The sequence below is a fragment of the Aplidium turbinatum genome, chromosome 11 (genome assembly GCF_918807975.1).
Source record: "Aplidium turbinatum chromosome 11, kaAplTurb1.1, whole genome shotgun sequence".
Taxonomy (NCBI): domain Eukaryota; kingdom Metazoa; phylum Chordata; class Ascidiacea; order Aplousobranchia; family Polyclinidae; genus Aplidium; species Aplidium turbinatum.
Window position 1 is genome coordinate 17,175,524 of NC_137482.1, and position 16,637 is coordinate 17,192,160.

At 38.6% G+C, this 16,637-nt stretch overlaps 1 protein-coding gene across 1 annotated transcript; it reads right to left on the reverse strand.

Annotated features, from left to right (window-relative positions):
- Positions 1–11,187: 11,187 nt before the first annotated feature.
- On the reverse strand, positions 11,188–15,867 carry LOC145779835 (enoyl-CoA hydratase domain-containing protein 3, mitochondrial-like). Its single transcript, XM_082591491.1, has 7 exons — positions 15,733–15,867; positions 15,267–15,376; positions 14,266–14,401; positions 13,140–13,330; positions 12,509–12,618; positions 12,097–12,262; positions 11,188–11,661 (listed from the first exon to the last, which is right to left on the reverse strand). The coding sequence occupies exons 1-7, from the start codon at positions 15,763–15,765 to the stop codon at positions 11,553–11,555; spliced, it is 855 nt and encodes a 284-aa protein (XP_082447617.1). The 5' UTR covers positions 15,766–15,867; the 3' UTR covers positions 11,188–11,552.
- Positions 15,868–16,637: the final 770 nt, after the last annotated feature.

Here is a 16,637-nt window from a genome sequence, read left to right on the forward strand (position 1 = left end):
TTTCACGCAACCAAAAATCAAACTGGAAAGCTATTGCAAATTTTTTGCAAAAACACATGTTTTTAACCTACCCTTGGATGTAGGGCCGTGTGAGCACCATCTTGTCCCCTCTCCCGAAATTTATTAGTGGGCCCCTATGTTTAGTAATGGCTCTTAAAAATAGCCCAAAAAGCGTTAGGTTATGGCTGCAAGCTGTTTCAATGTAGGGAAAAAATCATTTCAGCAAAAAGTAAACGACTCTTCAGATTTTTTTTAAAAAGGTAGTAAACATGATGACAATGCAGTGGCGAATCCGCGTGAATCTTGAAAGAAGTTGCGGAAAGACTAGCTAGAGTTTTAGCAAATTTAAATTTAGAAGATAAATGGACAATGCAAAACTTAATGTCTTAAAAAGTAAAGTGTGATAAAGGATGTGGAGGTCTTGCCTCCAAAGAAAATTTTAACAAACATAATTTTGCTTTGGTCACTTTTTAGGCATTTGGCGCAATAATATTTTTTTTATCATGACACACGCTTTGTATGTAACTATTAGGTCGCTTTGTATATCACCAAACTCATCAAATTAAAATTCGATTTAGGTAAAAGGTTTGGTCTAAAATTTAAGTTAGCTTTCCATTTCCAAAAAACTTCATTCACGAAATTGTTTCTTGAAAATTTGTGTAGCTTAATATGGTGTAACTTTTCAGCAGGCTATAACTTCAAAATCTAGCTGAGGTGTCTTCACCTTTGCTTCACCAAAAGTATTTTTGGGGCACATTTCATTTTAGCCTATAACCTATCTCCAGTTATAGGCTACTAAAATATTAGGCTACTGCAATACCTATCGTTAAACTCGGCCAAATCTTGTGCAGAGCACCTTTCTTTTAGGTCAGGGCATTCGAGTAGATGTTGCATTGTTTGCTCTTGTCCGCATTTGCAACTTGTGTTCCCCATGGAATAACCCCAGTGTCTCACTAAAGTTTTACACCTGCCAATGCCAGTTCTTCAGCGGTTGAGGCATCGCCAATACTTCCACGGTTCACGTTTCCGGGAGGAAGGCTCTCTACGGGTGAGAGCTCCATATTGGCCAATATCGGTCTGGCTGCCAGTCCCTCTTGCCATAGTTGAACCCGCACATTGGCGGCGACATCGTCTTGACCCAATGGGACATCTGAGACAAGGAAACTTTTTCATGACTTCAGACGCCTGAACTTTTGCTTGACTTCAGATTTAAAGTGCCCCTGACAGGTTGGATCCAAGTATAATAACTTTTTAAAGCATTTCCTAGCGCAGAATTATACTTAGAGAACTTTTTAATCTTAACCTCGTAGCTCGACTGGTTAGGGCGTAATTTAATCAAACGACTGCTCCGCAGCGCCACCATAGGCGAAACTCCATATTTCACTGCTGTGGGACGACTTTGGTGGTATTACGTCATCCTAAGTGGGCGTCGTTAGCAACGGATGAAACAAACGTTTCCTAAATGTAATTGGTGGATCACAGTTTGGTCGGAGTTGGTACAAGCGGTTGCTTTTTTCGAAGATTTATTGTTTTTTGCAGTTCAATAAAACTGTACTGGATACGTTCCTACAAAACCTAAAATATACTTGAAGTGAAAAATGAAGAAATCGTACGAAGCATCATTCATATTTAATTCATCATCACTATTCAAAAATAAATAAAAGTTCTCTCTCTCTTTCTTATAATGTGTCTTCAGTTGGCAATTGAAATCCGGTGTAACGGCCATCTGGATCTGGAAAATTGTTTCGAATTCGCCAAACAATGCATGACGGCAGCACAATCCGATTGTTGCTTCCGAGAGCATCACCTTGTAGTATCCACTCCAACACATGCCTGTAGGCATTTTTACTTGAGTGGTATTAACAAAATCATCTTCAGTGAAGTGAACATATACGACTAGATTTGTATGGCCCATCCCACTTTCGAACACTTGAAGAAAACTTTGACCATTTTCTTCTCAGCACCTTGTTTTGTGGGAAAGTGTGAAAAGAAAGCACACGGTCTTTGTCACTGACAATGTCACATAAACAGCAATTTGTAGGCATTGCCTCAACCATAAATTAAAGGCACCGTAAAATGGGGTGACTTTGTACACTTTTTGCGCATTTCTGTTTACCTTAAAAAATTCTTAAGTGATGAGAATAAAAGTTAGCATTAAAAATACCTCTCAAGTATGGGTCTTTCCAATACAAATGTGATTACTTTAAAAAAACAAATTGAAAAGTACCTTTTTTTCATTTAAATGGCCTGTTCAAAGTCACCCGGCAGTGGGGAGTCTTTGAACGAACCTACAAAACGACTGAATTTCAAGGGGTGGCTTTAAAGTACTGAATACAGTGAAGTTATTCCTCAGTAAAAATTGCTCTGTTCAAATACATTATTTGAATGCAATTCTTTTATTTATTTTTACTATTAGGTTACGGTGTATCGAAAATAACGAAGGACAAACCTATCAGGCACACAACGTTGATATTTAGTTAAATAAGGTAGAAAACTGAGCAACTAAATATCAACCTTGATTCAATATTCAACTTCTGACGTTGTGCAATGTACAGCGTTGACAGAACGTAGCGACTATAACAACCTAATATCAATGTTAAATCAACGTCACCAAAACAGAAAGTTTTCCCAATTTTCAAATATACTGGTATGCTAAGAAAATTTCAACGTCAGGGTCAACGCGTTTTAATGTATTTTAAACAATAATTCCTTGTCGTGTGCACGCTGAGAAAGCAATAGGACCACACACAAAAAAAAAAATAGGAAGACGATGCATCTTGCAGTACCTATCGTAATCGATATTTGTAAAGATATTGTTCAACAATATTTGTAAAGAAATTGTTCAACAAAAAGTTTTTGTTCATCAATCGTCTTTGCTCACTGTTTGTCTACCATTCATGTGAATCGACAGCAAACTTCCAAACTCCTCTTCCCAAAATTTCGGGAGCTACTTTCCCAATCACTTTGCTGTAGGAAAACGCACAGATTTCCTTTTCATCCAGAAACACAAAGAGGTCTTTGTCACATACTCGTTGAGTCTTGCTTCCCACAAAGGAGGATTCATATTCTTTGCTGCTCGTTGTAGTGATGGATTCTACTCGTCCTAGATAGGCTTTCATCTTGAATGTTCGAGGAGCAAAGTTCACCAATAACCAATGTCCTGTTCTTATGCTGTCTTCACTGACCGGGAAAACTCCAGCAAAGTTAGGAGTTTCCTGTGGCACTGTTGGTGTAGTGATCAATGTAAATGAAGACTCCTCTTCAGAGTCGTCGCTGTTTTGTGGCGACGGTTCCCCACGACTAGGACCAGCAATCTCAACTCTGCTTCTTGAATCAATAAAAGGCAATAAAAACGCTAAAGTTGCCTTCGGATTAATCCAGGTGTCTGTTCAAACTCACCCCAGGGTATGTTCAAAGTCACCCCATCAAAGTTTTTTCGCTGCCATACAAAAATGGGACTTGCAACAAAAGTTTCAATTGTGGCTTCATAATAGCGACCAAAAACGTGATGCAGGATTTTAATATAAACGGTATACCTCAATCGTAATCACAACAAAAATATAGATTTTTCGAATGTACAAATTACAGCTCAATTTATGTCTTTGCGTTTACATCAATTGGTGAAAACCGAAATAAGTTGGACACCTCTTACATTTTCTCAAGATAGTAGACAACCTAACTAATAACCACGAGTAACAAAAGTTAAAAAATTTTAAAAAGGAAAAAAAGTACAAGATAGTTAGTTGAAGGTATAAAATCTTTAAAAGTCACCCCAGATTTCAAAGTCACCCCATTTTACGGCACTGTTTGTGAGATACTGTTGTTACACTGCAAATGGCTATAGCCAGATTAGGACAAATAAAAAAGTATGAAAATTGTAGCCCTATATGAAACTGCAGTTTCAATTGAATTGAGATGCTCTTTGATAAAAGTAAACTCAACATATTTGATCGAAACCTGATAGTAATAATAAGTTCACTTTTTCATTTCGGTAATTCTTATAATTTGCACATGCTTTAGACCAACAGAGCCCCAGACATTCACGTTTTGCAGTAACTGTACCATACTTTACCAAGTCATCGCAGAGAAAGAATGTATCCTTCCCGGTTACTGTGACGTCACAGCTGTGTTGCCGTTTTTATTTTCGCAATTGAATGAGTGCCAGATTCGCCGATGTCAACGAAAGTTTGCAAGCGTGTAACTTAGTAGCCTGTTGATATTTTTTACGATTTGCTGGTCAGGGAAGTTTGTTAGTGTCATCTTTTTGGTATCTTAGGTAAATTTAGCGAATTTATTTACCTGTCAGAGGCACTTTAAACTATTGCTTAATGAGCTTCTGTAGCAGCTTTTTTAACATTTGACAGACTAAAATGAGTGGACTCCTAAACAGGCGTGCCCCCCAGACGGGGATGGTTAACAAGGCCCTGCTTGGATGTTCGTACCTACTTGTTAGGTCTACATCATGTTGTGTTTCAATAGGCATGTATGACAAGTACAGTATTCCTATTCTATTTTCATTCCTTCTAAAACCCTGATTAAATTTACGCAACCAAGTAGCCTACATTGTCTGAGTTGATTGACAATTTTTCTTACGAATATTGATTGAAAAATGAGCTGTTAAGAAATCGAATACAATTTACGAATACCAACTTTGCAATTCAGTAATGACTATCAAATTATGCAGGTGTTTTCAAACTAACTGTCACTAGGTTATAGTTTGGGCAACTTCTGATATTATGAAGTGACTTCAAATAAATAAGTTTGCTCTTCAAAAGAAAATTTATTAAAAACTTTCAATTAGAGGTGAACCCATAGCTAAGTTTGGCCTACAATCAAAAAAAGTGATAACAGATTTATATCGTTTTTAGCACTAGTTGGAACATTCATCTGATGAAAGTGAAAGATGAACGTTACAACTAGTGCTAGAAACGACAATTGTTCTGATGAACACCCAAGCTTTTCAGTAAACAGATTTATAACTAAATTAAAGGTTCAATCAATGCCTGGTCACACAATGTGAAATGGCAATCATGTGTGTGTTATATTTTTCATGCTGGAATTAGGCTACTCAAACACAATAGCACGTGAAGATAAAAGCAATGTAAAAATATAAATGCTAAAAATACTCACAACAGTAGCCTACTAACTAAAAATTACCCCTTTGGAACGAAAAATCACCCACCGAGGTTAATTACCCGAAAACATTTGAGGAGAATGTTACGGCCAATCTCTGTACAAATCAAACGTCATATAAAACCGTTCAAGTCTACTGAATATTACGTCATGGAAGTTGCTAGAAAATGTGCCAAAATTGCACCATCGTTCATAAGACCTGTTTGGACCTGTTTGGGCCTGTTTAAACAGGAAATATTACATCAGCTTAAACACCTGTTGGAATGACTTCATAATTGTCTTTCATTTATTGCGTCACAGTTACTTTCTACGTGAATTTGAGATATTGATATCTATTCTGGTCATTCGTAAAATGATTGTTTGAAAGTTGGCCGCACATTTAACTGTTGGCTTAGTGCTTGCTAGCTGGACAAAAGTTCCGTCTTTTAACCAATTAATCTGTATTGTAGTGACAGTTTTTTTAGAGGTGTAGGCGTTACACCTATTTTCGATAGCCTCGGGCTAATTTTACTGGAATACACTGTTTGAATAGACGTTTCGAAAGTGTGTTTATTTTTGGGTCATTGCATGCAGACGAACGGATTTGGGAATCTTACGTTACAATTTTCCCACGAAGAGATTATGGTTTACCGCTGTGACCATAAAAAATAAAAGACGATTCTCTGTCTAGTGTTTGGCACAGAAGCACTTAGAAGCCAAAAAAAAATAAAAGACGTCGCTTGTTAGCTGGTAGGCCAAGAAGCACTAGAAGCACATAAAAAAATAAAAGACGATTCTCTGTCTAGTGTTTGGCACAGAAGCACTTAGAAGCCAAAAAAAATAAAAGACGTCGCTTGTTAGCTGGTAGGCCAAGAAGCACTAGAAGCACATAAAAAAATAAAAGACGAAGTTTGTAGTTGGTAGGCTAAGAAGCACTTAGAAGCAAAGAAATAATAAAAGAAGATCTTATTGGTTGGTAGTCTAAAGAAGCAAAGAAAATTAAAGACATTTCTTCTCGGTAGGCAACTGAAGAACTTTAAGCTAAAAAGTAAAGACATTTCTTCTCAGTTTGGTACAGAAGAAAAATAACTTTGACATTTATTGGCAAGAAAGAAGATTAAAGGCAATCCATCTGTGCTTGAAGATTCAAGTGGAAGAATCCAAGCAAGTTTTGTGGACGTTTGGACTTCACATACTCGTACAGCTACGGTATCGTGCATTTAAATTCTTTTTTGTATTTTTTACGGTCTTTGCAGTTAAGTTTTTTATAACTACTGTAATTTTGTGTGTTTGTGTAACTTAATTTTTTAATTGTTAAATTTAGCCCTAACATTTAATATGTCTACACTCGGTGGTGACAGGGACTCGACCGCCGTCGACTCGACTGAGTTTAAGCCTGATGATGTTCTTTGCGGTCGGGCAGGCCATTCTGGGGAGGGACCCATTAACGATGAGGCTAAGTCAGTTCGAGAGGCCCGGCATCTTAGACGGGATATTTTGACTCAAATTGGGAAACTTTCTGTAGCCCTAGGTTCTTTGAGTGATAAGCAGGAACTGTTAATTTTTAGATCTAAGTTATCTACTTTAGAAGAGGAATTACGGCATTTCCATGCTCTTTTGAGTAAAATTGTTAACTCTGCAATCTTGGCAGAACTTCGTGATAGGGTAGATCCCGAATTTAACTCGTTAAAAAATAACTTTGAACAAAAAGAAAGTGAGTTGTCAGATAGGTTGGATGCTGACATACATCCTGAGGATAGCGCCTCAAATGTAAGCACTAGGATGTCTGAGAGCTCGTCACGGATAGTTGCACAAATTAACCTACAGTTAAGACGAGAGGAGCTCCAGATCCAAGCTGAGGCCGAAGCAAGAGCTGCTGAGGCCATCGCAAGAGCTGAAGCCATACGAGCTGAGGCTGCCGCGAGAGCTGAGGCCGACGCGAGAGCTGCTGAGGCCGAAGCGAGAGCTGCTGAGTTCGCACTCAAAGACGCTCAGTTGAGGGCCGAACAACGTAAAGAGGTAGTTTTAGCTGAATATCGTTCTGAGTTGGGCTCCCGGCGTAGCTCTAGGAAGGGCTCTTCTAGGCATTCCAGAAGTGAACATCAATCACAGTTTAATTTACCTAACCTTTTCCACACGCCTGTTCAATCCGTAAGTGGACCTGTACAATCCACATGTTTTCCAGCTGTTTCAGGAGGTCTCGGGGCCGCGGCTAAGGATCTTCCGAAGGCTGTAGAGCCAAGGTCTGCAAATTACAACCGAACTCCTCCCCCAGAGCGTACAGGTCACGGGGCCGCCATTAGCAGTAATGCTTTGCCCCCTTCACAGTTTTCAGCGCCGCTAGTTTTTGATCGCCCAGCTACACGTAATTTAGGTGGTTGTGAGAGGCGTATCGTGTCTCCTGATTTTAACGTGTTTGAGGATCGTGATCAGGCTGTGCATGTGACTGAGCCCACTCAGCCCCTTAAGGGATATAGCTTGTCTTCTCCCGCTAAATCGAGTTCTCAACAGCAGGATTGCTTTTTTGAATACCAAAATAGTAGGACGTTCTTCGATAAGGCGGCCTTGATTGGTTACGATGATAATAATATGCCATTTGTCTTCTTTAAAAATCGTGTTATGGCCTTGATGGCAGCTTCGCCCTTTAAGGGAACTCGTTTGACTTTGTTGCAAGCAGCTTGTGTTAGAACAGCTGCACAAACGATTGCTAATTTGGTTTCTGACACTCCTGGCTTGTCAGAGGAAGACAGGATAGAAATGTCGTTAGCTCGCTTGTCCCAACGTTTTGGGGTTCGTGGAGGTCTTTTTGCAGAACCAGAAATTAGAAAGTATCGCTATGGTAGCAAATTGACTTCGATCTCTTCCAGTGATTTGAAAGAGTTTAAAGATGAATTGTCGCAGTGTTTGCTTTATGCGAAAGCTTATGGTCAGCGTGATAAATTAGAAGGACGTTTTGTTTTGGATTTGGCTAAGCGACTCCCGTTTGACGCTAAGCAGCGTTATCTTGACTTTTTAGGTGATCAGTATGGTAGCACTGAGGAACCTACTTTTCAGAGTTTGTTTGATTTTGTAGTACGGGAGGAAACGCGCAAGTCGACTGATTTTAGCATTATGCTAATGGGCGATTCTGGTGAGTCGCAGCATTTTAAAAAGTTTGGCAAAGGAAAATTGCCTTCATGTCCGGTTAGGCAGACGTCGGTAAAACCCCATGATAATGTGATTTCAGGGAGTTCGCAGTACTCGACTGCTGTTGGCGCACCGCGCGGCGGTGTGGCCAGACGTAGTGACATACCGGCATGTTTTTGTTGTTCGTCACGTGGTCAAGTTGAATATCATTTTTTGTCTAATTGTAAAGAATTTTTGCGCTTGACACCTAAAGATCGGAGAGATGTCATTGTGAAAGCTGGCAAATGCTTGAATTGTTTGCGCCAGCATATGGTTAGAGACTGTAATCATGCAAATAACTGTCGTAAGTGTGGACCTACCAACGATAGGAAACACTATTTTCTTCTGCATGATTTTTATGTGACGTCACGTGATTCTCTGGATTTGGTCGGTAAAGATGAGGCTGGTGCCAGAGTTCCTGTGCGTAATGTTAAGATTGGAAATGTTAAAGCAGCCTTTAACCGCGTTACTGCTGCTCGTGTTTTGAATCCAATGACTGGCAAATCGAAGTTGGTGTATTGTCAGCATGATCCTGGTTCGCAGTTGACCTTTGTTTCGAGTGACTTGGTGTGCGAACTTGGTCTTAAACCGTATGATAAAGCGTCGTTTAAAATGGATACTCTGGCTGGTCAGAAACCTACTTGTGCTGAACTTGTTAAACTCAACATCCAGTCGTTAGAGACTGATGAACTGTTTTGTGATATAACTTCGGTGGTTAACCCAGCTTGGGCTGACGATGTTAAGACTTTACCACATAAGCAGGATTTAAGTAGTTTCCGTCATTTTCATGACGTGAATATGTTTCATTTGAATGATTGTAGTACTGTAGATGTACTGATTGGAAACGACAACGCTTATTTGATGTGGGCAAAAGAAGAACGTGTTGGTGAAAATCGCAGTGAACCGCATGCTTTACTCACTCCTCTCGGTTGGTTGGCTTGTGGTGGTAAGTCACCCTTAGTTGAAAGCGTTGCTAAAGTGTGCAGAGTGCAGACGTCTTCAGAGTCGGATGTCATCTCTGGCTTTCAGCGTAAAATTGAGTCTCGTGATATGGAAATAGCAGACCTGAATAAAGTCATTCAGGATTTGACTTTGCAAAATGAAACCTGTGAATTGTCTCGCAATGATATTTTGGCTAGAGAACTTGTCGAACCGAATATTGAGTTGAAAGATGGTCGATTTGAGATACCTGTACCGTTGAAGGAAGATATTGATTTACCTAACAAATTTGTTTTGGCGTCAGATAGAGCTGCTGCTTTAAGGAAGAAGGCTTTAAAACAATCTGAATTTCGAGGAACTTGTGTTAATGAGGTAATGTTTTCGCGTCCTGATTTGTTAAATCCTCTGGCAGATCTCTTGGCTGGATTTCGGCTGAGTAGATTTGGTTTCGTGGCCGATATGACCAAGTACTTTTTTCACATTTTGGACTCTTCAATTCGTAAGCCCAATTTTATTGAACTGCTTATGTACACCAGCAGTGCCGTTCGGATCGTGAACGAACGCCCTTTGGTTCCCTTGAGTGACGACCCTAGGGATTTTACTGTCATCACCCCTGCCTCACTTTTGACCCCATACTTAGACCCATACTGTGCTGTTGGGCAACCACATGATCGTGACCAATTAAGAAGGGATTATCGGTTCAATTTGTCACTTTCTCAGCAGTTTTGGAGTAAATGGATCGATTTTTACTTGCCAGGTCTTCAGGGCCGGAAAAAATGGCTAAAAATGGCCGAGAATTTGGAGCCTGGTCAACTTGTAGTGGTAGGTTCTCTCCAAGACATTGGTAAACGTGGGAAGTATCAACTTGGGAGGGTGCATGAGGTAGTTCCACAAATTAGGAAAGGGAAGCCTGTGGTTCGTAGAGCCAAAGTTGCCGTCTGCAACTATGATGAGAGTACGGGGAAAGTGAAAGTAGACTACGTGTTGAGGGATATTTCGTGCCTCGCCCCCGTAAAGAACACCTAAGTGTTAGGGTTTGAGCCTGGTTTTGTCTGCGGTGGCCGACCCTTGTCTGAGCCCGGAACAGTCGGTTATTATCGCAACTATTGTATATAGCGTCATTTTAGCGTGTACCTATGGTACCAATTTCATGTATCGTCGTGTTTATTCGTATTGCTGTTCATTCTTTGCATGCCCTTTGTATTTGCGTATTAACTTAAACGTGAGTGATTCAAAAAATTTGTGTATCGTGTGTTTTATTCATTGGCTCACGATTGTCCTTCAATTCTTTTTTAGTTATGCCATGTTAGACTGTCATAACTAGGGGCCGCTATGTTACGGCCAATCTCTGTACAAATCAAACGTCATATAAAACCGTTCAAGTCTACTGAATATTACGTCATGGAAGTTGCTAGAAAATGTGCCAAAATTGCACCATCGTTCATAAGACCTGTTTGGGCCTGTTTAAACAGGAAATATTACATCAGCTTAAACACCTGTTGGAATGACTTCATAATTGTCTTTCATTTATTGCGTCACAGTTACTTTCTACGTGAATTTGAGATATTGATATCTATTCTGGTCATTCGTAAAATGATTGTTTGAAAGTTGGCCGCACATTTAACTGTTGGCTTAGTGCTTGCTAGCTGGACAAAAGTTCCGTCTTTTAACCAATTAATCTGTATTGTAGTGACAGTTTTTTTAGAGGTGTAGGCGTTACACCTATTTTCGATAGCCTCGGGCTAATTTTACTGGAATACACTGTTTGAATAGACGTTTCGAAAGTGTGTTTATTTTTGGGTCATTGCATGCAGACGAACGGATTTGGGAATCTTACGTTACAATTTTCCCACGAAGAGATTATGGTTTACCGCTGTGACCAGAGAACAAACCTCTTTTTTTCATCTTATGAAAGGATTTCTTGTCTTCTTCAGCCTTGCTTTCCCTTGAATTCAGCATCAAACTTACAAACAAGAATAGAAAGTTTTTAAGTAGAAACGGAGAACGTGATCATATGAAAGTGTTATGTGACAAGCGAAAGTAAAAAAAAACTTACATCATGGCGATCATGAAATAAAATGATATTTAAGAAACGAATAATGTAATTCATGAAAACTATCTTCGCAACACAAGTATGCAATGATTGTCACCTTACTACGCAGATATCACGTTGCAATTTAAATAGAAAACAATTGGAAGTCTAAAGCAATAGCACAGGACGGAACCTACGGATGCAAGTGATGCAACTATAAAAGCTGATCGAGAAATGACAAAAAATTGCGCTAATTTAGTAAAGAATGACATGAAGCTTCGAAAAACACGTTCAGTGTAGAAACTCAATCGAGATTGTGGTTCCATTTCGGTTTCGTCTTGTTAAGAAAAGCGGAAATTCCCTCACGGCCGTCGTGTAGGCTCAAATTCTCCACCATGATGTTGGAGGCGTCTCTGCAAAATTGAAGACTTGATAAATGTGAAGATTTCACCTCGGAGTGAGCATAACGTAAAGATATAAGGTGCCGTATGTTACGCCAGTTTGAACAAATACGAATCAATTTAGGGGAACAAACTTTCATCGGCATTCAGAAACACGTAGAACTGTTTAGAAGCTCGCACACAGTCTATGCTTTATGAATACTACATATAATGCTACATATTTTATAAATAATACACTTTTCCACTCCCTGGACAGACCCATAACTTTTTATTTCGAAGTTCCAAATCACAATATTCACCACTAAGTTTAAAATAAATGTCCACCAAGACATTGTCATATGAAATTACGGATTTTTAAATTCCAGCCTGCATTGCATTGGTACATAATTGACGTGAAATTGATGGGAAAATCTTTGTTGCAATAACAAAGGAATGTAGCAAACTTACTGGTACGCGGAGTTGCGGTCTTTTATGATTTGTCTGTAGAACGCCGCTTTGCCGAGAGCAAGAACAGAGCGACTTTTCTGAAGGATGTTTTCAGCCATGGTGTTCACTTCAGTCTGGAGAGTGTCGTGCTCAACAATCTTGCTTACCAGTCCATGCTGCACAGCCCCTTCATTAATGGCAGCATGTTGTTACAATCAACAAAATTGTACTTATAGCGTTCATTTTTTAACAAAATAAAGACTGTATTTGGTACTTTTTTATCTCTAAGTTTGCCAAAATTAATACTAGCACATTGTTTGTGTATTCCTAGATGCTGAATTGACAAAAAATAGAATTGACTTGTGCAGCCGAGTACTGATACAAAAGAAAACTTAAAAGATATTCACAGACAAATGCATTATTATAACATTACTTTGTGCATCGATAATTTCACCAGTGAACAGCATTTCCAACGCCAACTTCCTTGGCACAGACCTGGATAGAGCGACCGCTGGTGTTGAACAGAACAGTCCGATGTTGACACTGTAATAAAAAATCTAACTTGCATGAATCGCCCACGGGTAGAGAAAATCAGAAGTTATGAACAGATGGCAAAAGGATGGAAATCAGGTTGAACTTACACAAACTTAGTTCGTTCATATTTTCCTAATTTGAAGCCCGAAAATCCAGGACTGTGGAATCGGGCGAAAAATACACAAGGTTTATAACTGACCGACTCCGACTTCGGTGTTGCCAGATTTTGCTAAATTTTTGTTCTTTTCATTTTATGTGAAATGGCGACTTTCACAAAAAACAGACAAATACTTCTGTTTTCTAGGGAAGTTTTAGAGCAATATATAAAGAATATACAATATTTTGAAAAAAATATGTATGACAATTTTTTTTATTGTTCATCGTTTTGTTTCAATATCAAACTCTGGACACGCCAAAATCCCTCCGACTCCACAGCCCTGCAAAAATCTACTTTTAAGTGTTGTATATTATGTCATTCGCATTGTATCATATTTATAATTCATCTATTAACATTTAACAGTCGTGAATACCCCGGTGTGCAGAATCGAGCTTGATCGGAAGCGACGGCAATGTCACAACTGGCCACTAGTTGGCAACCGGCAGCTGTTGCAAAGCCACCGACTTCACAGATGACAGGAACGGGCAGGTCTTGAATAAGTTCCATGATGTCGCTGCACGTGTGGAAGATATGGGCGTGCTCGGAACGTGTTTCTTTGCTCAGCTGGAATTTTTTATGAGAGTAAGAAAAACTTGAAAGTGTGGTTTTAATCAACAATGTAATATTGCCGGAACTGAGACATTTTCAAAGAACGCCTCAATCTCTTAACTCTCCATTTTGCTTCAAAAAAGCCTGGTCGTCGACCAAGAGTGTCTCGGTCACTTCGAGAAAACTACATCATCATTCTCCTTTGTCGCTGTAGTCTTCAGAGAGAGAGAGAGAGAGAGAGAAAGAAAGGGAGAATTGGTTGTTACAATTTACAAATAAAACGCAGTACCATATAAATCTCGCACAGTTTATATTGTATACGCCAATAACTGAGGTTCTTACTTCATCGGTCTTAACAATTCTTGTGAACACATTTGTAGGTCTTAATACATTTGTAAATAACTCATTTATGGAAGACTTTCTCACCATTTATAAAATCAAATTGTTTTTAAAGAATTGCAGTAAACCTCTAGCAAATTACTGGCTTTCGTATATAAGCCAGTAATATTTTTTAAGACACAGATAGTAACTAGATTTGGACAGCTATTTTTTCAGCTTTTTGGAGTTACGTTAGAATTCAAATGCGAGCGATCATTTTTTACTTTAGAGAAGCTAGACATTGCATTAAGCATCTAAAAGTTCAGGTGACATAAAATTAAAATCTTATTTGTGGAAAACTGGAAAATATAAGAGCAGTGATTTGCATATCAAAATCGATCACTTTGGTTTGTAGTGGATAACAATGGTTTGTATGTGAAGACGCTCTGGAAGAGATTATCACATTCTTTCCAAAGAGATTTCCAGTAACATCTTCACACAAGAGTAATGGTGATATTTGAAGATTGTCATTCAGTTATGCTCGCAGGATTGCTTATTAAGTTCATGGACTGTCAAGGCCTATTGTTCAATTTAAAGTAACCAAAACAAAGTTTTACAAAGAATATAATTACCAATTCGTTTAAGTCATGGCCTGCACAAAACACAGGCCCTTTAGCAGAGATGATGATCACTCTTAAATTCAAATCTCGAACATTTCTGAGTAAATCTTCCTTCAAACTTTCCATGAGCTTCAGAGAAAGGGCATTTCTAAAATAAAAATACTTTAGTCCAGTTTTAGTAAAGACCACATAGTGACATAAGTAGAAACATAACTGCATAGATGGTAAACCAACCTGCAGAAACATATATACATCCCATGGTGCTAGTCCACTCTCCCCAATAGCTCATTGGAAAGAGAGAGAGATGTTTTATTGGCTTTTTAAGAAGTCTCCTACAACTCAGCTTTTGTGAACTCAGCACATTGCAGTTGAGCAAGTGACAACTGAGTTAGTAACAGTTCAGCAAGTGGCTGAAATAGGTAATAAATGATAAACCTTTAAAGCAAGTAAAAACTGACCAAGCCGATACTTGGCATGTAACAAGTCAGCAAATTCAGTTTAGCAAGCGATGACCTTGAAGCGTTTCCTAAACTAGATCAAAATTTCATCTGCTGACTTGGGCAATAGCTGAAATGTATTTGTGAGTTGAAGCATGCCGAGTGGTTCAACTACCCTATTTAAGCAGATACAAATACAAAAATTAAATATATATATACATCTATTCTATATTGCAAAGAGGACTGACAGCATCTAATCGCCTTGTAACTATTTTAGCACCATAGTTAGATGGGCTCAATTCTTCATTGGCAGCATCCTGTGAGCTATTGAATCAAACAGTGCACACCGAAACAGATAATTATAATCTTAATAAAACGGAAGAAATAACAAGCTTTAAGCTACGTTCATTTAGTCTAAAACAATAGGAAAAACATGATCAAGATACCATGGACCAAGTATTCTTCAGGCTACTGCACTGTACTTTTAATAAAAACAGCGTATTTAATGCTGTAGCTAATTGCAAAAGCAAAGTAAGGAAACAGTGACCTTTTTTCAGTTACAAATGGTATACATACCTTTTTTCAGGATTGTTCAGCACGATCCGTCGAATGCCATTTTCTTGTGTACAGAGTGTGAGACGTTCCGCATTAGACATAAATCGAACTTGTCCTGCACATGCGACTCTCTGAAGAAAAAAATGCATTAATATTTGCCTTTTGCAAGTTCATGACAACTGAAATGAAATTGGTCATCAGTCTCAATATCTTGTAGTAAACTGTGCGGACAACACAAACTCCAGGCTAAAACTTAGATAGCTGGTAAACAAACACAAATATAAAAGTAATTACAAACTCCCAAGCTTATTCCAATCATTGTGCAATTTTTATTACAATCAATCAGTTACAGGCAGATGAGTCATCAGCCACTACTGAATGTTTGGCTTTAGAATGTAGGCTAGTATAACTTTTTTTAAATAGATATCGACAGCAAAACCGATACAGAACGTATGTTATAACAAATAAAATGTGTTTCTACTTTTACCGCAGTGAAGGTGGTAAATGTTCTTGAGAACATGATTCCTAAAATGTTGAACAATTGCACAGATTAATACTTTCACAATATATATGCTTCCCTTTTATAGGTAGCGTAGATCAGCTTGATCTGAAACTATACAAAGAGACAGGTTGTCTTGGATAAATGATGCAACATAAAAGTTTAATGATTGAAGCTATGATACATAAAATACAAATTATTTTTCTCAATTACCGTAAATATACAAAATGTTTCTCATAAGCAACAAACACAAAGTCCGAACAGCTTTAATAGGTACTGGTAGTCTTACTTGCATTAGCTAATCTGTGAAAATCTATTGTATTGAAGTTTGAGGAATATGAAATACAAATTTTTCACTTGAAACAGCAGTCCCCAAAGTATGACCTGAGGCCAAATCTGGCCCCTGCAGGATTTTTGTTTGGCACACGAGCTTTCCACGGGACATAATGCTTAATACTTTGCAACTTCATGCATTTACTTTTAACATACAAATCTGCTGTTATGGATTGCACTCTCAGTTGGAATTGAGTCAATTTCCTCAAAATATTTTGAGCAGGAACGCAGTTTGAAGTCACATAGTTCCCTTCGGAATGAAGCACAAGTCCAGAAAACCTGACTCCGTACAGACTCGCACAATAAGCTATGATACGGTACCCTACTAACTAGATCAGTGCTTCCCAATCGGTGGGTTGCGACTCAACAGTGGTCAACAACAGTCGCGAAACTATTTCAGGTGGGTCGCAAAGCATTTCTAAAGCATTTTTATTGAATGTTAAAATTTTCTAAAATGTACCGACATTACTATGGATCTCACAAGCTGCAGTTTGGTCTTGAACAGTACTGCGCCTTGGCCATCGCTACTCTTATCTTCACTTCATTTGTTGACTTTCCAT